The sequence below is a fragment of the Saccoglossus kowalevskii genome, chromosome 10 (genome assembly GCF_978046115.1).
Source record: "Saccoglossus kowalevskii chromosome 10, keSacKowa6.1, whole genome shotgun sequence".
NCBI lineage: Eukaryota > Metazoa > Hemichordata > Enteropneusta > Harrimaniidae > Saccoglossus > Saccoglossus kowalevskii.
The window spans coordinates 18,651,976-18,679,406 of NC_140650.1; the positions used below are offsets into that span (position 1 = coordinate 18,651,976).

At 32.1% G+C, this 27,431-nt stretch overlaps 1 protein-coding gene across 1 annotated transcript in view; it reads left to right on the forward strand.

The window, feature by feature from the left end:
* LOC100371978 (alpha-1,6-mannosyl-glycoprotein 2-beta-N-acetylglucosaminyltransferase-like) overlaps positions 1-24,542 on the forward strand; it is a 73,020-nt gene extending 48,478 nt beyond the window's left edge. The window contains exons 2-8 of the mRNA XM_002735781.4: positions 2,465-2,562; positions 14,735-14,834; positions 16,647-16,777; positions 17,523-17,598; positions 18,084-18,173; positions 18,817-18,941; positions 21,239-24,542. Coding sequence (XP_002735827.1) covers positions 2,465-2,562; positions 14,735-14,834; positions 16,647-16,777; positions 17,523-17,598; positions 18,084-18,173; positions 18,817-18,941; positions 21,239-21,455 — 837 coding nt within the window. The 3' untranslated portion in view covers positions 21,456-24,542. The remainder of the gene's footprint in view (positions 1-2,464; positions 2,563-14,734; positions 14,835-16,646; positions 16,778-17,522; positions 17,599-18,083; positions 18,174-18,816; positions 18,942-21,238) is intronic.
* Positions 24,543-27,431: the final 2,889 nt, after the last annotated feature.

The following is a 27,431-nucleotide window of genomic DNA, read 5'->3' on the forward strand; positions in this document are numbered from 1 at the left end:
ATTCATAGTTTTTTTGTTCTAATCACATTTCAATGAAACTTGGTACATAGATATTACATTACGCAGGCCTTATTAGTTTTACACTCAAATCTGTTCATATCAGTTACCTGATTTACATAATTAGTTTTCAGCTATTCCATCAATATCTCGAGTACAAGTGATTTTGAATTAATTTTTAATGTGTCTTCAATACTCTCGGCACACGGGAGTTCTTTCTAAGCTTTCTTTGATTTTTCTTGTAAAGTAGTTTACACTATACTGTAAAATACTTTATTTTATTATGGAGTTAATTTCGCTGAAGGAATGATTCAGTGAAAATAAAATCTTTCCTTTAATTTTACATTCAAATTAAATTCCATACAAAACATCAAAAAGTCCTTTCAGCGAAAAATAATTCCAGCTAAATTAATTAAAAGTATTTTACAGTATACATGTGTATGACATAAAATGATAGGAACAACATAGGCAATATGGAAGGAAGCCAAAAGAAACCCCCTGGCATCAAAGCAAATGCCTTTGAAACCTCTGTGTAGTCCAAGCCCTGCAATAAATGTTCTCAGTTACAAAAAAACACAACTATTTTTCTCTCCTAAAGTAGTTTACACTATATATCTCTAAGAACGATCAAAAATTGATTATTTAATCTGTGCTTTTGGATATTTCAGATTAAGAGGTTTTTAGCATGGTACTGATTACAATCACTGTGCTTATAACAGGATTTGTTTTGTCTGAAAAGTAGAATACTTCAATTCCACCAGAGAATACTGATGACTTATCAGTATGCATCGCTGCACCAATTTCTTCGCTATATCCAATTCGTTTGACATAAATTGAATGATTGATTTTATTCTTTCCTAAATATATTCCATGTAATATAATCGTTAACCAATGTATATTTCACCTTGTATTCCGTCAATCACAGCTTAATGTCAGTGTAATTAATGACCCTGGAATAAAGATTGACTGGCATCTATAGAAAGATGTATAATCTAATTTTACTGTCATTTGCTCACTAGCTCTGCATTCTACCAGTATTCTAAGCGCTTTCGCAACAAAACAGCATTCACTGTGTTGCATGGATAGAAATGCATTCCAATTCAGTATCTGCTCTGCATGTATTAGAAGTACTGTACTGTACTGTACTCTACTGTACTGTCAGAGCTTAATTGAACATATTAGGCCCTTGCACAGTGACACCATTCATTTTCATTTTTGCAAACCAGCATGAAAATGTCTGATAACAAGTGACGCTCACTGATCAACACTAGCTCGCGATCTACTGTGACAACGTTCCCCATAAGTAGGACCACAAACATGTATCTTTAGTAATGACAACAGTGAATATCAGCGTTATTTTATTTTTGGTGCAATTGAACCGTTTTTTGCCAACTGGTCATGTGTATGTTTGCAAAGTACATTGGCCTTTATGCAAATTTAGCATGCTTTCAAAACCACTATGCATCTAAAGTGATCAGAATAATCTGCCCATTAAAATATGTCTCATATTAATAAAATACATGCAGGTAAATATAAAGAAGCTGTAATTACAGATGATTATAATTTTAACTTTAAAAATTATATGCGTTCATGGAAGGCAAAACCAGCTGAGAACCAGCTTGGGAAATAAGATATATTTATATATACATTAGTGTATTCCCTATAGGCTGAAATGTAAACAGATATACATGTATATACAGGTGACAGATATCTAATAAAGAAAAAAAATATTTTATGGTGTATTGTATTCTACCCTACCCTACCCCAGTATGTTTTTTCACACACATCTGGCCTAATTTATATACCGGTAATACATTGTACAATGTATATATCTTCATAAAAAATAAAAATACGGTGACAACTGTGTAAACAGAGCCATGCATGTGTGAATAGGAAACGTGTCAAAACCAAACGATATATTTTGCTGTTCTTTTGTGATTGCTGCCCATGAGTCTAATACTTTAGTAATAAAATGTTTTAAGAAAATACCACACAAAATTGTAATTCCTAACTGAGGTAAAAGTTGTCAGAACTTTCAAAACACTGCATACATTTGCTGTATAAGTAAAACACATGAAACGTATTTGCTCTATTTGTAGTGAATGTGTTTATATGTATGGAAATGACAGAGGTGTGTCCATATGATCAAAATAAGTTGCCTTTCAATAATTGAGGATATTATGTACAATTTCTGGTTTATATGTTGGAGCGTTTCTAAATTGACATGTACATGTACAGTTCACACCTGTATTTAGTATCTGTAACTGAACAAGAAATTGTAGAACATAGTCTGGTGCATTTTCTGTTTTACCTTGTGTGAGTAAAAAAGGCCTTATTTACTTTTTTATCCAATCATCTGTCTCTGTTTGTGTAAATGAATAAGCAAAACAAACAAACTAATAAAAAGTATTGACATAATTATAATCTATGCTAATAATTTGTTTTTTTGTTTTATATTTCATTACAGGTAGTTCAGTTATTTTACCCGTACTCAATTCAGGTCTATCAAGATGAATTCCCAGGGTTCCATCCCAATGATTGTCCAAGAGATATGCCCAAATCAAAGTGAGTACAACCTTGATACCAGTTTCTGTGCATCACTTTAGGCAAAATAAAAACATCCACAGAAGATTATAGTACATATTATTTTGTTTGTTTTAAGCTCCACTGTCGACTTTGTCGAGTGGAGTTTATCATGTAAGTGATTGTCTGTCAGTGTCTGTTGTCGTCCTGTGTCGTTCAATGTCCGTGTCAACTTTTTACATTTTTGACTTCTTCTTGAAAACCACAAGTCAGATTGCTTTGATATTATACATATAGACACCTTAGGTGAACCTCTCTCAGATTTGTTCATTTCGTGATGATATATTCAAACAGTGATTGGTGAATGTCGACCATATGTGGATGTAGATTGACTCTAATTAACATAATTTATGCATTTCACGTGGATATCTGCAGTATCACCGTAACATCGAATATAACAATAACAACTCTGAAATTAATAATAATATTAATGTTCACCAAAGTCTACTTTTGTCACCTTTTGTAAAATAAAACAGCTATTTTTTTTTAACAAATTTTCAAGAATATTCATCAAATTACGTAGCTGATTAGAAATAATGTCCATTTGGTTTAAAATTATGGGAAAATACCTTCCAGTATTGAAAAATGCCATGTGAGAAACCAATTAGAGTGCTCAAAGGGTTACCCCCGGTTACCTGCAATACCTCGGTTAATTAGTTGTGTAATATGGAGTAGAAAAAAGCTGTAAACAATCATTGCACAATTTACTTGATGTCAATTTTGTTAGGCTCTTTGTTTCTAAGATGGTCTGGGGAATACGATTCTCAACAATTCTCTCCATCAAAATTGTTATTTATAGAATATGCTATTTTCATGCGTAATGACGCAGAAAATCCATTAGTGGTTTTTGGCAGGATCTGCTTGGATACAACATATAATACAAATCCTATAAGTGTATTTTTTTCGGTATGTAATTGAAGGTGGTGACATCAAATGACATCAGATGGCAGTTTCCTCAAAAATGTTCTTCAATGAAAGGATGTGAAGAATGTGTTATTCTATTTTTGTTTTGTTTTGCTCACCAATCAAGTCACATATGGTAACATAAATAAATTTCCACATCCACTAATTTAGAGTTGAAATTTCAAAGAAATAATTGTGAAAATTGATATGTACATGTATTGTAATTGTATACAATTATCACATGATTTGTGAAATTAACACAAATTTACTTGTGTGAGTTAATAGTCGATTTATGAAAGAAGTGATTCATGTTCATCTCAGGCTAGTGTACCTTTATACATTATATTCACAGACAGTATTATATTACATGTTCTTGCTTCTTTGAATGCGCTCATTTCTATTCATAATGTTTCCAAGCATTTTCTGCGTTCTGCAATGACATTGATTACAAATACATGCAAGTCTTGATTGATTGAAACATGGAACTCAGACAGAATGGAATTTTCATTTCTTACCTTGAAAACTATAAAATTTCAGAGCTTCAGTTGTCTCATAAGTAGCTTTGAACTTTTTTGTCCAAAATGGCAATTTAGCATCAAGGGACATTTCTAATTATTTGCCTTTATTTTGGAAAGTTCATCTGTTATGTAGCATCGTAAAAGCTGTTAAAACTCATTCAGTATTCGTTTTACCTTTTAAAAAGTGCTAATAGTGCTTTTTGAAAAACATGCAGCAAAATTAACGCATCTTTACTTTGCTCAGCACCCCCATAATCACAATTTCCCATTGTTAAGGACAACTCGTCCATGCGATAGTTAGGAACTACATCCATAAAATCCATTCCTGGTTTTCAAGTAGGAACTCTAAATCTACTACGCTAGACAATTGTTTTTCTGTCATCCTTAGCAACTTCGTAATGCATGTACCACATTGAATCCAATATTAGGCATATTTCCACAGTACATATATTTTTGGTCATCAGCTTGCTTTTGTATTTCTTTTAGCTAAATACTAGGTTTAGATACTTGTAGAATTTGTTGTGTTTGACATTGTCAGTCAGTTTTGAACACTCGACTGACCCACCCATATGTTTACCTGTGTCTCGTCTTTCCACAAACTTGTTACTGTCTACTGTAAAACATGTCTTTTTCGCGAATTTAGCGAGAGAACTGATTCGCTAATTCAAGATGTCGCTAATAACTTTTTATAAATTCAAAATGGCCAAGGCTTGGGGATTTGTATACAGTAATCTGGAACATAAAAATCTGCGGTGCTTCCTAATTACACTTGACAGGTTTTCTTTGTTTTTATGGGGGTGATAACTGCGCATTTGTTTTGGCTCACGACACACAAGTATTGTGAAAACAGGAAATCAACAATGACAAGAGAGATTCACTAAATCAACATTTCGCTATTACGTCATTTTACCACAATTCGCTAAAATTGCATGTCGCTATTTCAACATGATTTACAGTATGCTGTGTGGTGTGGATTTCGTTCCACAGACAGTGATCACAATCAAAGCATATGACTTGCCCTCTAAGAACAATTCAACTATATTTCTAAGGAGTTCCTTCTGTGATCTTTAAGAACATAGTCATGTTGTTCTAGATACCGGTAGTAACCCATGTTTACCTTAAATCATGTTGACAAATCAAAGAAGCATGTATATGGTTGAATGCCTACTTAGAACTGATAGCACCCAGTGGTTAAGTCTGAATACAATATACTAAATTGTCTTTATTTTTGCCAACAAATTAGGAATCACAAATCTCAAATGTGTCAATGTTTACATGGAAATATACTGTAAAACATGACTTTTTCGCGAGCATGTCTTTTTCGCGAATTTAGCGAGAGAACTGATTCGCTGATTCAAGATGTCGCTAATGACTTTATTATCAATTCAAAATGGCCACCAAACAAAGAAATCAACAATGACAAGAGAGATTCGCTAAATCAACATTTCGCTATTACGTCATTTTACCACAATTCACTAAAATTGCATGCCGCTTTATTGAACAGCCTTTTTTACAGTATTCTGAAAGAGTGATTGAAATGGCTTTAACATTTAATGATATGGGCAAGTGCTGTAATACTTGTGTTATGTTTTTTTAGCAGCCTAATATAAAAGACAATACAGTTCAATTTACAATGTAGTACACAAAGTGACTTGCATATCATTTTCATTTTTTCATTATCATTGTGCAATGAAGACTATCCCATGAAGAGCACTCTACATTTTTAGACTGGAAAAAAAATGTTGACATCAATTCCACAAACCTATCCACTAGATGATTGACAAGTCATTAGAGTGACACACATTAACAAATTTCTGGCTATAGAATGTAACTGTGATGGATATGCAATACAACTTTGTTATTAAATTGTGTTATTTATATAGCTTTTAAACCTTTAAGTGTCAATCAAAGACAACTTTTGTCACTACCGATCGTTATTCACAAATTTAAAACTTACATAATATTTTCAGAATTTTTCCAAAATTTTGATCATGGCGTGTAGCCAATAAAAAATTATGTCCGTTTGGTTCAAAATTATCAAAATATATTTTGAAAAATGCATGAAAACAATCGTTATTTTACCAATTAGGGAGTTAAAAAAGGTAATACCTGGCAGAAAAAAAAAATAGTTTTAATATTCATCAGGGATGAGAATTTGAGATTAATTTGATACAAATGTATTTATTAAATCTATTTATGCATGTAGTACCATTAATAATTATAATAAATTAAGGATAATACTATATACAGTATGTATGTAAATTAATGTGTCCATGTGTTTTCTGCTCTGTTTGATTAAATTTGAAAAAAAAATAATTGAATTTCCGGGTACCACGTATGTCTGTTAAAAACATGTACGTCACAGGTTTTTTTGTCAGAATTTTAGAAAAATTAAGTTTTCATGAAAAAAGCTGTCCAATTTAAGACAACAAATTGATTGGAAACATTTTTCTTTGGTCTAATCTTCTGTTATTTGTTGAGAAAATTATCATTCTTAATTTTAATTTAAAAGTAGATTGATAGATTGTATTATGCTGATTCATCTCTCTGTAATTTCCTGAACTGTCATTAATCCCATGAAAAAAAAAAAAAAATTACAGGCGAGATATTTGGGTAAAAAATGATTTTCATTTTCAATTTTTATGCATTTCAATGTTTAAAAATGTATGTTATTTTAAACCACTTTAATTTTTCAAGATAGAAAAATCGAGTAAAAATCAGATTGAAAATTGAAACAGTAAAATTTGTATGTACCCCGGTAATTTTTCAGTGTGTCTTTGACATTTTTAAAAAGTCATGGTTAATTTAGTATTCATTAGAATGACATTCGTAATGACTGTGTGTTTAAGTACATGATCATGCTCAATGTACAAGAACTTTCTACAAAATCATCTGATACATGTAGCTGAATTAATAGGAATGAGCTTGCTATTAAATTTTTGTATTAAATCGACCTTAAGTGGTTTTCCACATTGTATGACTACGATATTAAAACAATATACAAGTCAGAGCTAACCTGCTAGTGTGTGGATCATTTCGTGATGACATATAGATGACAGTCATTCACTGACTGCTGTTAAACAATCAGCACAAAACTATTGAAAAACAGTCTCATTTAACATTAGGAACCTCACTGAGAAACAATGTTGAATCTTCATCACTAATGAATAGTTTTCATTCAGGGGGGTTGAATTATAGGTTCAATTTCCTTTTTGGTGATACACTATGGAACATAAATGAAAATGTGGGAATTACCTCATCAGCTATAATTAGGAAATATGTAACTGATTTATGGCAATATAGAAAAGAAATGATGAATGTAATTTAAAGATATGTATTACTGTTTTCATGGTGCCGATACAAAGGTTGAATAAACATTATTATTATTATTATTATTATTATATTACCGTAAAATCTGTATTAAAAGCTGCATCTCTAATAGAAGTCGCATCCAAAAATTGATAACCAAAAATTCATCATTTCTCGTATGTGTAGATGCTCTAATAGAAGCCGCATCCCCTGTGTTGTATTGTACCATTTTAATAGAAGCCGTGGTTTCTAATACAGATTTTACAGTAGTCAAAGTTGGGATCATGTTCGATCACATAACCAATGGAGACACTTGGTGATGTTTATTAACTAGACCGGTTTAAACCAGTTCAGACTAGATAATGGAAATGACAGTATAATATATATATATATATATATATATTAAGTAATCTGTACTTTTCTTTTTTCACTGCTCTATCGAGGGAGCTGTTCATTTACATGCAGATAAGAAAAAGACAACATTCTGTATCCCCATACCTGTGTACCATACAGTATAAGACTGGCTCCATGAATAACTGAGCTGCAGGTGACCAAAAATCAATCAGGACAGTGAATCTTATGAATTAGTCATATCAGAGAAAACATTAACACTGTCTCCTCTGGGAAATCAATTTGTGATGATTGACCAGGGGGAAATTAATTAGTCATATCTTCTGCCAATTTTGGTGACAGTGTGCGTCAGTAGAATTTTGCCACATTAATTAAGAGCGACTATTAAAATATTTGAGTATTTAAAAAATATTTTTTTTTGATACTTCCATGAATGATAAATAATATATTTTGAATATACACTTGTACATATATACATGTAGTGGTAATACCGTAGTATTGACGCAAATTGATGGAAACATCGGTTACATCACTCATGACAATCGATGATTAAAAAACAGTCCGGGATAGCTGTATTTGGTGTTTATTTCGATGTAATGTGTGTGTAATCATATTGCTGCATGCTGTGGGCAGCGACGGCCAACAGATTGCTGTGGTTCTGCTGCTCTCTTGACACCGACAACAGCTTTTTTTCAACTGTTTCAACAGTGGTAGGCCCTGAAGATAGAGTAAACCATATAGCATTAATGCACAAAATTCATATGAGATACTGCAAAGTGGAAATAACAGTTGTTGATTTTTGTGCAAAAGTCATATAGGGAAGAACACAAAACAATTGTCTGACAACAATCCATATATTAAGAACAACCTACACAACATAGCTATATACATGTACAAACGTAAACACAAAATAAATGTCAGTGTATACAATATTTGCAAAAAAATTCTGCATCCCCCATAGACAACCTGCAAAATCACTCAATTGCGAACTTTAAATCATATTTGTTTATATACACCCATAAATAATTGTTGCACAGTAGCAACATTTCCATCCACAGTCAACTTGGTCTGTACATTAAAAAAAATCATGTATACATGGAGTAGGCACCTTCAACCAATTTGAAATTTCTCAAATACTGCCCACAGATACGATATTATTAGGCGTGTTCTACTATTTTTAGTCCCCGTTCAGACGAAGTCCGAAAACGGGGACTTATAATTCGGTCTCCGTCTGTGCGTCCGTCCGTCTGGAGTCATATCTCAGAATTCTTTGGACCGATTCCGTTCATTCTTTGCATGTGTCTAGTACTTTATGTGGGACATATGCACATGCAGTGGTTTAGCGATTTGATTCAAAATGGCCGACTGGCAGCCATCTTGTTTTTTGAAAATGTTTTATTTTGGACATGCTTTGTCCGTTTCCATTCAAACTTGGTACATAGATTATACATGTTAGGATACATGTCCATGACGATTTATTTCACAATTAAATAAAAGATGGCCGACTGGCAGCCATCTTGTTTTTTGAAAATGTCGTATTTTGGACATGCTTTGTCAGTTTTCACTCAAATTTAGTACATAGATCATACATGTAGGACATATGCACATGCAGTGGTTTAACGATTCGATTTAAAATGGCCGACTGGCAGCCATCTTGTTTTTTGGAAAATCTTGTATTTTGGACATGCTTTGTCAGTTGTCATTCAAACTTGGTACATAGATTATACATGTTAGGATACATGTCCATGACGATTTATTTCGCAATTGGATCAAAGATGGTTGACTGGCAGGCATCTTGTTTGTTTTTTTATGCGGTATCTTGGACGTGCTCTGTCAGTTTTCATTCAAATTTGGCACATACCGTACATGTACTTTATACATGTTAGGACGCATGTCCATGACAATTTGTTTCAAAATCTGGTCAAGGATGGCCGATTGACAGCCATCTGACTTTTTGGCCTTACTACTATATTTCCACAATTTATGTACCATTTTCATTTGTATTTGGCACATACATCATACATATCAGTGTGTTTCATAATCAGATCAAAGATGTCCGAATAACGGCTGTTTTTATTTTTGGCCATATTACTACTACACGGAACACGTGTTTTGATGTAAATAAACAATCTGTTGTATACGTCACTTGGAAGTTTCAAGGACACGCGCGACAACCCCTCCGCTTTAATATGACGAGCACAAAGAGAACTTAATTTAAGTTTCTATTGTGCAACCTTATTTTTTTTTTTTTGAGATTTTTATTTGCATTGTCTTTGTTATTTAACTATTTTAATTCCTCTACGGTATTTTATTTGTTTCAATAAAATATTATGTTTCCATTAACATTATCAAAACTTCAGATGCTAACATAGTACACATACAAAGTAAACAAAATTATTCTGAGTGATTTTGGATTTGTTAAATCTAGTTGGTGGTGGGAATCGGAAAGTCAGTTTAAAAAAGATCTATAGAATTGTGACCAAGTTACTTTTGTGAATACTATTGTGACCACGAAATATGCCCATCAGGAAGCATCTTGTTGTTAAATAAAAACATTGTTTTGACAAGCAACACAAGCAACATTGTCATAAATTACATGTACCTCTGTACATATATATATGTAAATCCTAGGCACTCATCTTTTCATTATATTATTTAATAAACACTGCTGTGTTTTTTATTTTATGATTTTACAAATTTTTATGTATTATCAAACAAAATGACATACAACAGGCTGAGCGTTACCTATCTAAAGTATGCCCCCTATGGCAGCAAATGACCTGATGTGTTTCTGGCTAGCCCTTAACCAATTGTCACTCTCAAATTTCATTTATATCTGGCTACACTGAAATGTGTCATTTCACCACCTAGAGAACTTTCAAATCATGAATTATCCTTCAAAAATGGTCATCTTAAAAAAGAAACGTGTCCTCATGCGCAGAAAACATCTAGAAAACATATTGGTAACGTATATTGTAAAGTGTTACGCATTTCAATTTCCTACACAAGTCTGACAAAAAATTTTGTGATTTTTCAAGTTTGAAATTGGCTGAGAAAACAGTTTTGAAATTAAATGTAGTTGTATTGCAAAGGCTCATGGGTAGATGCTTGTTTGTAAACAATGAAACGCTATGACCATCTGACACATGCACAGGTGACGGTTCCCATTCTTTTTCCCCTGTAGAGTTCAATGTACATGTATTTACTCTGTAATCTACATACAGTAATTAAAAGTTTATCCCAAAAAATAGGTTTGTACCCTTAATTTTTCTTGTATAGCAATGAGCAATCCAATCACAAAGTATTTAGTTGACACTGTACTGAGCAACCTTAAAGTGACTCATTTTAATGAGTCATCAAGGCTATGTTTCCATAGTTACCACAGGGGAATCAAAGACAGATTGACAGATAACATGCAGATGTCATAGACAGTGACAAAGGACGAGTGTAGTTTGAAATGTATTTGAAACAAACGTTTTCGACTGTCATGCCCACATCGAGAAAAAAAATCCTGCTGTCATTTTATAAAGCATCAAGTCTGAAATTGCTTGTACATGTACATTGTACATTATCGTACAGTCAGTGATTGTGTTCTTCCGGCTTGTACCTCGATTGGTATTCAGTGTAAACGTTTAGTGGTCTGCGTCACCAACCTCACTCTGCTTGGGGAGTATTCAAACTACTCTAGGGTCGACCCCATGTAAAGAGCAAGCAGAGAGAGCCATATACATGCACATGTAGAGGCAGCACCATCTGCATTGTAAAAGCCACCAGATGGGTCTTTCAGATACATGTACATAATTGGCCATTTTATTTTTCCACTATTGAACTTTTGCTTCTCATTTGTTTTGTTACTGCGCAAGTAAATTAAATTTGAAATGCAATCTTGTGTTTCTGAAAGTATTAAAATTTGTTATTAACGATGTATTTTCACGCACATTGTGTACATACATGCTACGAGACTTGACTTGTATTGAACATGGTATTCCCAGATTAAACAAGTAGATTTTAAAATTTAGAATTCAAGTGAGAACTTGATAGGCTTAATAATGTGTGGACCAGTTCTAGGGTACTCATCATGCTACTGTGTTAGTAGGACAATTCTAGAAGCTACTAAGAGAATGAGACGATACATTTCCAAGAAACCAATCATTGGTCTGATTTAGATGACAGAAGATTATTCTCTTTTGACAATTTTTTTGTTTGTAAGAGGACATTTTAAAAGAATGGCAAAGTAAATATTAATTACACATGTAGTAACATTAGTACAAGTGTGTGTGTGCGACTCAAACATTTATGTTTGTACTATAACATAGTTTATTATTATATTAATATTACACTGTACAATATTAAAATTGAGTGTGTATACACTGCTACATGTATCGGTATGTACTTGAAGATATACATTATATGACACTCACTGTGAAATGTCTTTTGTGTTTGCATTTTAGTAGCCCTGAATAATCGTTAGTTTGAGATGTTAATTAATACAACATTGCTGATTTGAGATGTTAATTAATACAGCATTGCTAATTTGAGATGTTAATTAAAATAACATTGCTAATTTAAGATGTTAATTAATACAATATTGCTAAATTGAGATGTTAATTAATACAATATTGCTAAATTGAGATGTTAATTAATACAGCATTGCTAATTTAAGATGTTAATTAATACAATATTGCTAAATTGAGATGTTAATTAATACAATATTGCTAAATTGAGATGTTAATTAATACAGCATTGCTAATTTGAGATGTTAATTAATACAGCATTGCTAATTTGAGATGTTAATTAATACAGCATTGCTAATTTGAGATGTTAATTAATATAACATTGCTAATTTAAGATGTTAATTAATACAATATTGCTAAATTGAGATGTTAATTAATACAGCATTGCTAATTTGAGATGTTAATTAATACAGCATTGCTAATTTGAGATGTTAATTAAAATAACATTGCTAATTTAAGATGTTAATTAATACAATATTGCTAAATTGAGATGTTAATTAATACAGCATTGCTAATTTGAGATGTTAATTAATACAGCATTGCTAAATTGAGATGTTAATTAATATAACATTGCTAATTTGAGATGTTAATTAATACAGCATTGCTAAATTGAGATGTTAATTAATACAATATTGCTAAATTGAGATGTTAATTAATACAGCATTGCTAATTTGAGATGTTAATTAATACAATATTGCTAAATTGAGATGTTAATTAATACAGCATTGCTAATTTGAGATGTTAATTAATACAGCATTGCTAATTTGAGATGTTAATTAATACAGCATTGCTAATTTGAGATGTTAATTAATATAACATTGCTAATTTAAGATGTTAATTAATACAATATTGCTAAATTGAGATGTTAATTAATACAGCATTGCTAATTTGAGATGTTAATTAATACAGCATTGCTAATTTGAGATGTTAATTAAAATAACATTGCTAATTTAAGATGTTAATTAATACAATATTGCTAAATTGAGATGTTAATTAATACAGCATTGCTAAATTGAGATGTTAATTAATACAGCATTGCTAATTTGAGATGTTAATTAATACAGCATTGCTAATTTGAGATGTTAATTAATACAGCATTGCTAAATTGAGATGTTAATTAATATAACATTGCTAATTTGAGATGTTAATTAATACAGCATTGCTAAATTGAGATGTTAATTAATACAGCATTGCTAATTTGAGATGTTAATTAATACAGCATTGCTAAATTGAGATGTTAATTAATATAACATTGCTAATTTGAGATGTTAATTAATACAGCATTGCTAATTTGAGATGTTAATTAATACAGCATTGCTAATTTGAGATGTTAATTAATACAGCATTGCTAATTTGAGATGTTAATTAATATAACATTGCTAATTTAAGATGTTAATTAATACAACGGAAAATAGAACCTCATAACATTAGACAGCTAAAATTAATGTCCTTCCAAGTTACAGTAATGTCATGTACTGTATGTGTAGCTTTATCATTGAATTTCTGGGAATGATTTTTTGTAACCAGCAGTCCCGTATTATTATTTGAAATTCTCAAAATTGCTTGATTCATCTGCATTATTTCAATATTTTTCTTACATTTGAAAATAAATTAGTCTGATATATTTTTTATAAACCTTGGCAATGTACATCAATCATCTCATGTCAAAGTGTTTGGATGCCTGGTATAGATTTATGAAATTTATCTGTTCTTTTTTCCAGTCTTTGTCCTGTTTAACATACTATAACATGCGTATACAACAGTATCAGCCATTGTTTTTTCCACGTTTTACATTGTAATCATCATTTTATAGGTCTTGTCTCATATTTTAAGATCAAAGACTTTCTAGTAATTTAATAAAAAGAAAGGAATATTTTTGCCATAATTTATTTATACATGTATGTACATGCACTGTATACAATTGTTTTACAGTATGTATGTGGATGTAGTGAAGTATTTCCCATGAATAGATCTGGTCTGAAAGCATTATTGGTTTAAACCTAATAATAAGTGCTATTTTTTCCCTGACATTGTTTACCTTTCTACATTTTGTATGTATATCTAATTACCCACTTTGTCCCTTCATGTATTGAATTTTGTTACTACATAGTACATGTATTGAAACAACAACATTTACTTTTGTGAATAATCAATACACAATTGCAAAAAAAAATGTATGGGGCACAGTTTTCTTCAAAATGACAAGAAGCAAAACATATTTTAGTTTTCGCTTTATACATGTACTAACTATTTCATGGTACGTTAAAGCACAGACTCGCTTGTTGAATAGTGTATTCTGAATTCCATGTACATTGTAAACAATGCATATTACACATTGTGTATACGTCACATGGCCAACACGACACAAGCATGGCAAATATATAAATGGTTTTATTTTGAAAATTTAGTATTATACTATAAATGCGTCTGTGACTGGCAGTAATGATGTTCTTCCTGTACAATTCAGTTATTGTATAACTCACCGGTGAGTGAATTTAAAGTGTTCATTTAACGACAAGCGCAGTTTTCATGTATTGTTTGTTTTTTTGTTTTTTTCAGAGCGGAGGAAGTGAAATGCAACAATTGGGAGAATCCCGATCAATACGGCCATTATAGGGAGCCGAAATACACTATGACAAAACACCACTGGTGGTGGAAGGTGTGTAGTACAAAATTATTAATGTACATTGTACATGTATATATAAACTGACTGTGCCATGTAGTTGTTTTTGTTTCCATTTTATGTTTCTATGACATGCTGTGAACTGATCAACATACATGTTTGTACATACTATTTTGTCCTCAGTTGTAATATATGCATCTCCAGGCTGAACATACTATGTTGTACATACCATTCTGTCCTCAGTTGTAATATATGCATCTCTCGACTCCACATACTATGTTGTACATACCATTCTGTCTTCAGTTGTATTACATGCATCTCCAATCAAAAACAAGTTCTCGCCCAATCAGAATGATGTACATGTATTCAGGAAATTAACCCTTTCACCACCTGTTTTTTTTCCATTTGAGTCTGCGCTTTCTTTCAGAAGATTGGGACAAAAATAGCCAAATTTAAAAACTGAAAATTGAAAGTTTGTCTGTTGGCCCGAAACTAGGGTTCATTTCCAAAAGAATTTGAGTGAGAAAGTCTGGTGGTAAAAAAAGTTAAAATGCTGCTACAAATATATTAAATCCCTTATTCATTTGCGAAGCACAAAAAGTGAGTCTTCACAGTTAGTGTGTCTGTCTGTGTGTCTGTTCCACTGATATATCAAGAACCATACATTGATTTTTTATGAAACTTGGTGCATAGATGCTCTGGGCCAATGGGCAGATTTTATTAGGTTTTGGTAAAAATCCATGCATATTAATTACTTAATTTGCATGATAATTAGCTGATTTTTAGATGTTCCATGATTGTTCCACTGATATCTAAAGTACTACTCATTGGATTTTGATGAAACTTGGCACATAGATGCTCTGAACTAATGCGCAGATTTGGTTAGTTTGGGGTAAAAATCTGTGCAATATTAATTACCTAATTTGCATAATGATTAATCAATTTTTGGCTTTTCCACTGATATCTCAAGTACTAATCATCACATTTCAATAAAACTTGGTACATAGATATCATAGGACACTGCACAGACCTGATAGTTTTTAGTGTAATATCAGTACATATTAATTACCTAATTTGCATAATTAATTAATTTTCAGCTTTTGTGGTAGTAATCATCACATTTCAATGAAACTTGGTACACAGTTACTTAAAGACTGTGCAGAGACCTGATTAGTTTTGGGGTAAATATTTGTGCATATTAATCACCTTATTAGCATAATTAGTTAATTTTCAGCTTTTCGCCTGATAACTCTAGTTCTGATCATCATATTTCAATGAGACTTGCTACATAGATCCTCTAGGACTATGCAGAGACCTGATTAGTTTTAGGGTAAATAATTGTTGATATTAATTACCTATTTGCATAATTAGTTAATTTTTTCCATGAATGTTCCACTGATATATAAAGAACCACTAATTGGATTTTAATGAAACTTTTATAAAGTATTCATCATCACATTTCAATGAACCTAGGACTATGCAGGGACACAATTAGTTTTTGGTAAATATTTATGCTTATTAATCACCTAATTAAAATAATTAATTAACACTGATATCTCAATTACTGATCATCACATTTAAATAAAATAGACAGGCCCAATTAATTTTGGGTTGAAATTTGTTCATATTAATATGAAACTTGGTACATAGATATTACATTACGCAGGCCTTATTAGTTTTAAACTCAAATCTGTTCATATCAGTTACCTGATTTACATAATTAGTTTTCAGCTATTCCATCAATATCTCAAGTACAAGTAATTTTGAATTAGTTTTTTATGTGTCTTCAATACTCTCAGCACACAGGAGTTCTTTCTAAGCTTTCTTTGATTTTTTTTTGTATTTCAGTTGCAACATGTATTCACTGGTTTACAAGCCACAGTTAGCCATGATGGTTTAGTACTGCTGTTAGAAGAAGATCACTTTGTGACTCCTGATTTCTTATCAACACTTAAAGTGATGTATAATTTCAAAAAAAGGTATAGATGTGAAATAATTGTGAAATAAATGTGTGATATTTTTGTCATCAAATCCACCATTTTGTTCATCCCAATATACATGTGCCATGTGATATTTTTGTCAGAATACTTCAGATCTGAATATCGTAAGTGGGTCTTTTTCATGATTTTCATCCAAAATTACCTCTCCCAACACCACTGAGAGAACAACTGAGCATGCTCAGAATAAATAATTAGCTTACATGTATATTGTAATGCTAAGGTTTTTAGTAATGTCATGACCTGGTCATGACCTTGATCTGATCAGTGACAGATGGGTGTACCATTACCAATCTCTGGAAACTGTAGAGGGGTGTCAAGGCTACATTTTGAGGGGAATTATAGTGGTGATACTGAAACAAACCCAGGTCCTGGTAATATACAAAAACCTGAATTAACAAAGAAGTAAAGTTGTTATTAAAGGTACATCAAGGTTTACTCAGATTTATGAATGCAGTTTCTTGAGCATGTATACATGTATGCAACATAGTTGGGTTGCATTTGTGTACTTGGGGTCAATGGAAGTTTTCAGTTATATCAGTACAATACTAGATTAGGGGAAATCACTTTATGATGAGTTGTACCCACATAGAGTACATATTAATTCAATTGTTTGCAGATGTTTCATGTATTATTTTAACATTAGTATTTCATAATTAAATGATGGGGACTGTGATGTGATATGTCTTGTTACGCTTTCAATGATTTTTACATCTTTTCATTTCAGTGCGTGTCCTGAATGTGACATATTAACACTTGGTACTTATGACAAGACTATACACTATTCAGATCGGAGCAACAAGGTATTCAAATTTCATGAATACTTTATAAATACACTTTTATCAAGACCAACTGTTACAAGATGGATTGTCAATGTTCTTGTAAAACAAGATTTGAGATGGCTTTCAAATTCTTAAAATGCACTTCTTCCAAGATGTCAGCAAATATACATTTGTATCTCAAAAATTGCTGTTTCAATATGGCTGCCAATATTCGCACAATCCATTTATCAAAAATGACTGCAAATGTTCCAAAATGGCTGCCACATTCTATAAAATCAATTGCTGCCAATATTCCCAAAAATCGCTGTTCTAAGATGGCTGCCAATATTCTTAAAATTCCCTTCCAAGATGACTACTAATAATTTCAAGATGCTCTTCCAAAATGGCGGCCAATATTTTCAAAATTATCTTCCATGATGGCTGCCAATATTCTCAAAATTCATTTTAGATGGCTGCCAATATTCTCGATAGATTCTTTTGTAACATTTATTACTATTTCTTTTCAGGTTGATGCTTTATTATGGCATGCAAGTAAACATAATATGGGGATGGCGATGGACAGGAAAACATTCAACAAGCTACAGGGATGTTCTAGAGTAAGTATCTCTCTACATCAAAACAAATTTCATACAGCTTAAGAACATAATATTTAAATTTGATATGTTCTATTTATCAATCCTGCTAGCACCATCTATCTCAATAGGAACAGCAAGTTCAACAATGACGCTTGTAAGAAGCCACAACTTAGGGTTTAGGCATGGTTTTTGAGGATGTCTATAAAACTTGGAACCAGAACCGTAATTACATGACTGAAAAATTATGTATTAATTTAAAAGTCATTTCAAAGAAATTAGTGTCTTGACATTAGGTTTAGAGATTTGGTTGTAATTCAGTGCCAAGGCAGGTTATTTTTTGTTATTTTATAATTGCAATTTAATTAAAGTGTAATTTTTTCGATAAAAAATTGCCATTTAAATTGAGTTACTCCACAGATTCCGGTTCTGGTTCCATGTTTTATAGACAATCCTTAATTGTAGCTTTTTGATGTGCACTGTTGGCTGATTTTTATTGCTTAGAATATACAGGTAGCAAGTCTTCTCTTAAAGATTATTTGTCATTGGGGGACAACTATAGTTCTTACCAACATTGGAAGTAGCTTCCTTTTACTGATGTGCACCTCAGCATCATAATGGCAAGGTACATTAGTTTTTAAAATAACTTGTGTAATTTTCGCTACAGGAATTCTGTACATTTGACGACTATAACTGGGACTGGACTTTACAGCACATTAGCAAGCATTGTATGTCAAGTTCACTAATGGCTATAGTTGTAAAGTCACCCCGAGTATTCCATATCGGTGAATGGTAAGTATTGGACCTGGATTCCTGTTTTTTTTTTATAGCAATCACTATACCAGTAAACAACACATGCAATGTTTTGTTTTGTGTGTGCTTCTACCAGTAATAAATACAGTATTCTGATATTTTTGGATTTTGTCACTTACTACCTGGTATCTATCTGTGTTGTTACATTTTAATTTCAATATTCGAACACAATATCACAATCTGTCGAGATGATAAGGTTTCCTTATCACACATGTTGGTGAGATTACCTTTAGAAAAAATAAATTTATAGTTTTATTGTTTATACCTGGTATCTATCCGTTATGTGACATGTTATATAATTCCAATATTCAAACACAATATCGCAATCTGTCTAGATGATGAGGTTTCTTCATCACATGGCTTGGTGAGATTATCTTTAAAAAAAAAAATGTTATAGTTTTATTGTTTGCACATCTCACTCTCTACTGAAGTTGATTTCAACCATGTTATTGTTAAAATCCAATCTGGCAGTGAATGAATGAATGATAGATAGAATGAATGATAGAATGATAGAATGAATGAGTGAATGATTGAATGATAGAATGAATAAATGAGTGAGTGAATGAATGAATGAATGAATGAATGAATGATTGAATGAATGAATAAATGAGTGATTGAATGATAGAATGATAGAATAAATGAGTGAATGAATGAATGAATGAATGAACGAATAAATGAGTGAGTGAATGAATGAATGATTGAATGATAGAATTAATGAATAAATGAGTGAGTGAGTGAATGAATGATTGAATGATAGAATGAATGAATAAATGAGTGAGTGAGTGAGTGAGTGAGTGAATTAATGATAGAATGATAGAATGAATGATATGCATTGGTGATAAAATATTATTCTTTGTTTGATCCATCCTTGAAAACTTCCTTCACTTGTCACTAAATAATTGTTTTTGTTTTGTTTTTAAATGATTTGCTCCAGACATGTGGACAATGTTTATATTCATTTTGTCAAACTGCAGAAATCTACATTAATTGTTACTTTAAAATTGCACCATTAAACCATGCAACAATCAGCATAATAAATGAGAAAACATGTTTTACTACTAGTATTTAGTATAAGGAAAGTCAAAAACACGATATTATTAATCACAAATTTTAGAATTCAATATATGCTATATACAATTGGTTGATATTTTGTGTTTTCCCCAACTAATCTAAATTCATATAAATGTCAACAATCATCTGGAACTATATATTCAACCGGAACAATCCGTTTATTTATATGCAAGCTGTTAAGAAGAGGTCAGGAAATTTGATTACAACATATAGACACCATATGTTTGAGAATTAATTCAATTTGTTATTTATTCTTTCCTGATAAAACAATTTTTTATTTTTTTATTTCATGAAATATGGTTTACATGCACATCGTATGTAAATTTAATTAATAATCTCAATTTCCAGCTGTATAGTTACTGAATGTAAATTATAAAAACAACTACAGTACCATATTTGTCGTTTGCTGTTGTGCATATAAATCAAGTTACATTTATTGCTTGGTAGACTCTAAAAAATATACTAGTAACTTATTATTACTAAAGACACACCTCTGACATTACCAGTATGTAAATACATATGTGCTACTAATAGAGCTAATACGGTTTGTATTGAAATATCTGAGTGGGGTTGATCTGTGATTGATGCAGAGCTACTTGATTGATTGTGCCTAATTGGTTCCCCAACCGTAACACCTGACACTCAGAACAATCAAGAGAGCAGCTTTTGTTTGTTGATCATTTTTGATCATGTACAGTTTCAAATTCTTCCTTGTACAAAATGTATGTATGGTTCAACAACGACTGATTTGTGATGCATTCGGCCGGCATGATTTAGATTTGATTGACATTATTTCTGAAATTCAAACGCATATTACATTTATCTGACTCGCTGATGACCCCACTATCTTCCTGCCTCGTTTTCTCGTCAAATGATAAAATTTCCTCCATGGATTGAAAGCTATGTACAATGCTTTAATCAGATAAAATTAATTCTCAGATTATATTGTCACTGTACAGTGTGTGTCAAATTCGTAATGCGTTTTTGATCAGAATGAAATTTGCTAGACAGGCAGCCTGGACAGTCATTTTTATCTTTAAAATTCATCAATAACAGTTGATAAAACACATTTTATATTATTATGTAATACATAACTCAATGGGTTGTATCAGTGGTGGACGTTATCTATTAATCTCAGATTTCTCAGATTCATTGCTGTCAAATATTATACTAAGCAAGGATCTCGCTTTATTTTTTGTTTGTAGTGGTGTGCATCATAATGGGAAGCAGTGCAACGTTGCTGACAAAGTCAATCACATTAAGGACATACTTCAAAAAAACTCAATGTTCCTGTTTCCAAAAGAGTTGCACCTTGGTCAGAAAACAAAGACAATGACTGCTAAGCCATCTAAACCGAACGGCGGCTGGGGCGACATCAGGGACCACGCTTTATGTATGACATATGGCAAAAAAGTAGTTTAAAAGGACATGTTGGAAAGACCTCAGTTTACTGGATGGACTGCGGTATCTGCACAAAGATGAACTTTATGGGAATGTCTCAGAGGATGTAGTTGAATAAATTTATGTAATTTGAGCAGAATATCTAAATTAACAATTATAGCAAATGATTGTGATTCAGAAAAAAAAAATCACTATCATTGTCACAAAATGGTGAAGTGCGCCACCACAGGTCAGAATTGTGATAAATTTACAGGATGTGCTTTTTTTTCACGTGCAAGGATCTTGTGCATTTTTATTAGAATATTATTTTTTATCGATAATTGATTTTATGTACAAAAAACGTATTTAGCCATACTTGTTCTTTCTCTGGAACACATGGGCAGATAGTTGTATACTGTAAACCGCAGTCCCGCAACAAACAACTGTTGTTGAGTCACTGTGTGTAAACTGTTATATTTTCATGTTTCTATCACAAAACTCCTCCCTGCCTAAAGAGCCCAAGTAATTTTACAAAAAAATTTCTCTTTCAAAAGGTGTTTACTCTTGCAAAACTAACTTAATTTACTTTCGCAAAAATATATTCATTAATTCTCACAAAAAATGAAAGCGTTAACAATATCTTTAACATCCTGTTATCTCAGTGTGGATCGTGTTTTCAGTATCATTTTTACTGTAAAGATTTGGAATAATCTACAAAGAATGTGCAATTTAATAATTTTTTAATGTACATACAAAACAGTTTACATCAGAGTGGACGTGATCGTTACCTATCACCTCCCAACTATATGTATTCAAATTAAGGTACTCGCAAGAGATTACCGGTATTCATAATGGCTAAAAAAAAAAAATGAAAAATAAAGTGAATTCTGAATATTTGTTTTTATAGAGATGATCTACAAATACCTTTTTTTTTATTTTTTTTTTAAATTTGTCGTTGACTTGTATGTCACCTTAGTGTGGCTTTACTACGAGTAGTGGCAACGAAACAAGTTTAATAGATATTATTTGTGTACTGTTGTCAGGTTGTTTTGTTAGCATAGTCACTCCACAAGTGTAGTATGCATTGGTACTGTCATCTGTGTACAAATATGTATCAATAACAATCTCTGCTGCTGACTCCTTTCCTTCCTCCCCCTCTTTTCTTTCTCCCAACTAATAGGTTTGGGTGAGTTGCATGCTGTTTATTTTACTGCAGCTCAAATAAAATCTTGAATTTATTAGACTACCCGTTGACAAAAATGTAAAAGAAATCAGAGTGAAAGAAGTATCTGATGTTGTTTTCTGCCACTAGAGGGTGATAACAAGGCTGTATGAATGTTGTTCCCTGTCTTAGTCTTTCATTCATATATTGCTTCAGTTGTATGAATTGAACCAAAGATTGCTGACTGGTGGCCATTTTCATCATAACAAATCAATTGTTTACTCTCCAGAAATGTCTGATATAAGATGACTGTCCCGCAGCCATTTCTGATATTTTACCATATTTCAAATTACCTTGCATATCATTATTGAACCTTCTTTTACTTGCAATTACAAGCATTCTTCTGGTATAATTGAAATTGTAGTAATTTACTGTCAGTTAATAGAAACCAATACACATAATCTACCGTTCAGGAATCAAATATGTGCACCACAGTTAACTTGCCTTGCACCTTTTAGTGGTGAGTCACATGATATCAGACCCTCTATCTGCAGCCGGTGTGGTGTATTTGATCAAATTTTGATGGCAGTAATGAGCAGCATCATCGTATGTGTTATTGTAACAGAAGCCATAATTCAAGAATTTCAGTGTTTATTTGTCATCTCTCGTAAAAATATATTATTTTGCATTTAATGTTTTCGAGTGTACTCAGAAACTGCCTTCTATACGTTTCTACCATAATGCATAGCGGTCATTGCGTTGCGCATCATTTGTATTTTGATAAACATTGATTTTCTCTCAACCCATATATCTCTTGCATGCGTGGCGCGACGACTACCGCTCTTTAATACTTCTTGCATAATGATAAACATGTTCATTTTTTATCGGTATTCATCAACATATGTTTCAAAATGTATGTACGCTTCTATTCGGGGGGAGGGGGAGCAATTAACTGCAACTGGCAAGCCAGTCTATCAGAAAGGATACAAGCATTTCAGCCATTGTGTGGCTGAATTCATCAAGGCTGATAATATCATTCTTAGACATAATCTTGACTGACTTTTTGAGTTATGCTTCTTAAATCGCCGGGTTGAATCATCTTACTGAAGTAATAGAAGTATTTATGGGCAATAGAGAAGTTTAAGATGATCAGTTAAACCTTCAAATTGCGGGAGTTTGAAAGTCCCTGTACACACTACGTGTATGTATAGTATGTAAATTAAAATATTTTTCAACGTTGCCTTTGATACAAAATATATTTAGTTGTACACTAGTTATGAATAATTATATTGACACCAAAATATCAGGAGTCTATTCTGATTACATTTATTTATTCTCAGCATACTGGAGCATTGACTCTCCTTGCTTTAATTGTTTGTAGGCATGAAGCTACATGTCTGTTTAGATGTAGTAAAATTTTAAAAAAAATATATATCAAAGGTAGAGTGATGCGACAACTGCCACAATCATATGCTCATGCTGGTTTTTTCCTTAATTTATTGCGGATATCTGTCGAGACTTTCAGCAGGCAGTGTGTTAAACCCATAAAATAAAGAGTCTGTGCGTGCAGTGCGCATATGTGTTTATATACATTTTATTAATGCATTTTTAAATAAACTTTCCCTATTATATAATATATGGTCAGATTAAATATAATTCTTTAAATTCCTATGGTTATCTCTGTGGGTTAACTGCTCAGCACTGCTAAAATGAATTCTACAAATGTATGTCAGTCCATTCCCGAGGATTTTTCTTCATGATGAACAACTCTATGCAAATTATTGTTATCTTGTGGTCTTCTGCACTTAGTAAAAATAGCAGCAAAGCTTTTATGTTCTGTGTGATTGTAAACACTTTATTTTCTAATAAAATGTATTAAATTTTCTTTATCAAAAACTGTGTTATTATTAAAACATGTTCATATGGATTTTGTTAACTCCTTGTAAAATAAAATATATTAAACCTGATTAGTTTTGTTGTTTGTACATTGGGCGTAAATTAGTATTCTTAGGTACGTGTGAATGAATGGTTTAACAGTATATGCAAGTTAGTGCTGTCATGAGTTCGTCATTATAGACCAGATGTGTGCAAGACGTACTACTTAACTGGAAACTTTTTTTGCAGAAATTAATTCAACTTAATTTGCAAGTTTCCATGGCTGTATGATTCTTCAGTGACATCAAGATGACACTACCCGATGACGTCCATCCAGCACCACAATCAAATTGTCAAGTAAACATACACCAATGTTTTACTTTAACAAAAGTAGCGAAAAACAAGATCTGAGAGATTGACAGTCTACGTTATAGCTGATCGCTATAAAAATGGGACCATGTGATTAATCACTAAACAATTACATGTTTTAATGCTATGTTTATTTCCTCAATGAAATACCATGCACTTATCAGTAAGCAAAAATGTAAAAAAAACAAACAAAAAAACTCTTAATTATATCAAGAAATCAACTCTCTAACTATTGCACAATCCAAGACAATAAAAAGTAATTAGGACAATCAAGATCAGTGAATCATGGGTAATAATTATTACAATAATACTTGTCATGGTAATCAAGGTTAAAGGGTAGCGGTCATCGCGTCGCTTCCTGTTCGATATCAGACTTGTAGCAATGTACACATGTAAAATACATTGTTGTTTATATAAAATTCAAACGCACGTGCTGTTCAGAGACCACGGCTCGTCAAAGGTGTGGTTGCATTCATTAATAATAAACATACAAAAATGGTGTGTTCATCACCAAAGTGACACTTTTATAAAACAAAATCAGTCTTAGAAAATGTGAAACAGCCATGTGCTTATAAGTAAATATATACGCTACTCCTTGGATATTGTCATGAAAAGATGAAATATAACAGTCTCAGTGGTGGATTAAATGCGATTCACCATTAATCTCAGCAGTGGTAGATCACATTTTTGTATAAACAGAAAATCGTTTATTTTCCGCAAAGGGACCGTACCATAAACTACATGTATGAAGAGTCTCACCCAATAAGAATGTTCACATAGTAATCAATTTCAGATGACTGTTAAATAAGGGTGTATTATGCATGAGAATTTATACACAAAAAAATTAAAATAAAAATGTCACAAGTGGTGGAAGATACTGCAGTATGAATTGGGAGATGGAAAATCAAATTCATTCTAATCAGTGAGTACCTTCACAAAAATGACCAACAAGATACAGGTCTGTTTTTGTCTGCATCACTCACCTTCCTCAAACATTTACAGTAAAAAGAGAAAATGTTATAATATTACCCTACCCTTCCTTCAACTAAGGATGATATAAACTAACTAAAAAACAATAAATTAACTTGCGAGGGGAAAAAAGATCAATAAGTTATATTTGTATAAAACAGACATGGAGTACTTACAACTAAGTAAATTCATATTTAAATGAGAGAAACAGATTTCTCTTGAATGGCCTAATACTGTTACAAAAAAAGTTTGCTTCTAAAAAAAAAAAAATGAGGAAAATGTTAAAAAAAATAAAATGCAACGCATACCATAGATGGTAGCTGAAATACAGTGATAGTTATCTTAGATAACCTTATTATGGCAGTTTTAAATGAAGTTAACAGGTGTATGTATGAAAAACAAACTGCCTTGATATTTATATAGGTCACCAGACAACATGTCTAGTAAATATAAGAATCACACTAAATGTGGATTTCAAATATTGCGTTCTTCACGTTAACCCATTTTTAGACATTTTAGATTTTAGACATTCACATAGGTGTGACAGTGATGTGATGTGATTGCATAATTGTAAAATGTATATCATTAAAAACATATTACACCAAACTACCCCAGAGCATTTAATCACTAAAGGTCACACATCCTGGCACTTTTCAGAGTATGACTACAGCCACAGTAATTTATGCTATGTTGCTACTGATTACACCTTAAACCTTTGAGTACCATATCTTTTTTTTTAAATTTAGCCTGTTTTTATGCATTTTTCCATACTATTTTTGAACCAATTGAACATAATTTCATATTTGTAACATGTCTTGATCAAAGGTTTGGTAAAATTATGAATAAATTAGAGGGGTTTAAAATTGTGCATGGTTCCAAAAGTTAACTTTGGTGCTCAATGGGTTAACATATAGGGTTAATTCAAGCCTAAAAATGTCATGTTTTGAGGGGAAATTAAATGGCAATGTAACTTTGAACCCTGGATGTGCTAGTATGTATAACCTTATAGAAGCAGGTCACTAATAAGAGTTATTGTTTTTTGTCAATCACTGAGAAACCAGGTAAACAACTAATGCACTCTGAATTTGTAAAAATACTGTAAACTCTATTAATTTCACTAAAGAAATTTTGTAAATTTTGCGATTTGGGTAATAAACTGCAACATTTTGTAGCCGTGAACATTTCACGGAATCTGCAGTGCCTCACCATCATCGTTCAGGACATTCATAACGGTAAACAAAAGTCATAAAATTTCTTCGCAAATGATATTAACCGGTCGTCTGCCTCAGTTAATAGATGATTTTCCGTACAATTGCGAGATCTCGCGAGATGCATGAAAGACGCGCGTCGAATGTCTGCTGCAAAAATCGAACGATTTGATTTTGAACTAGAATTTCTTTATTTCGTAGCTTACATTGACCGGCTGATCTTCGACAGAGGAATATTGCTTCCGAATACCCTTACTTAATCGAAATTGCCTATCATCAAATGTGGACAGCACATTATTAAGCATGAAAATGTCCCCGAAATACTTTCGCGTTTGTCGAATCCCACGCGATGTTTGACGCGACTACGACGCTATGACCTTTGTTTGTCCTGTTTCACGCATAACGCATGATTCTCGCAGTGAACGGAAAATGGTC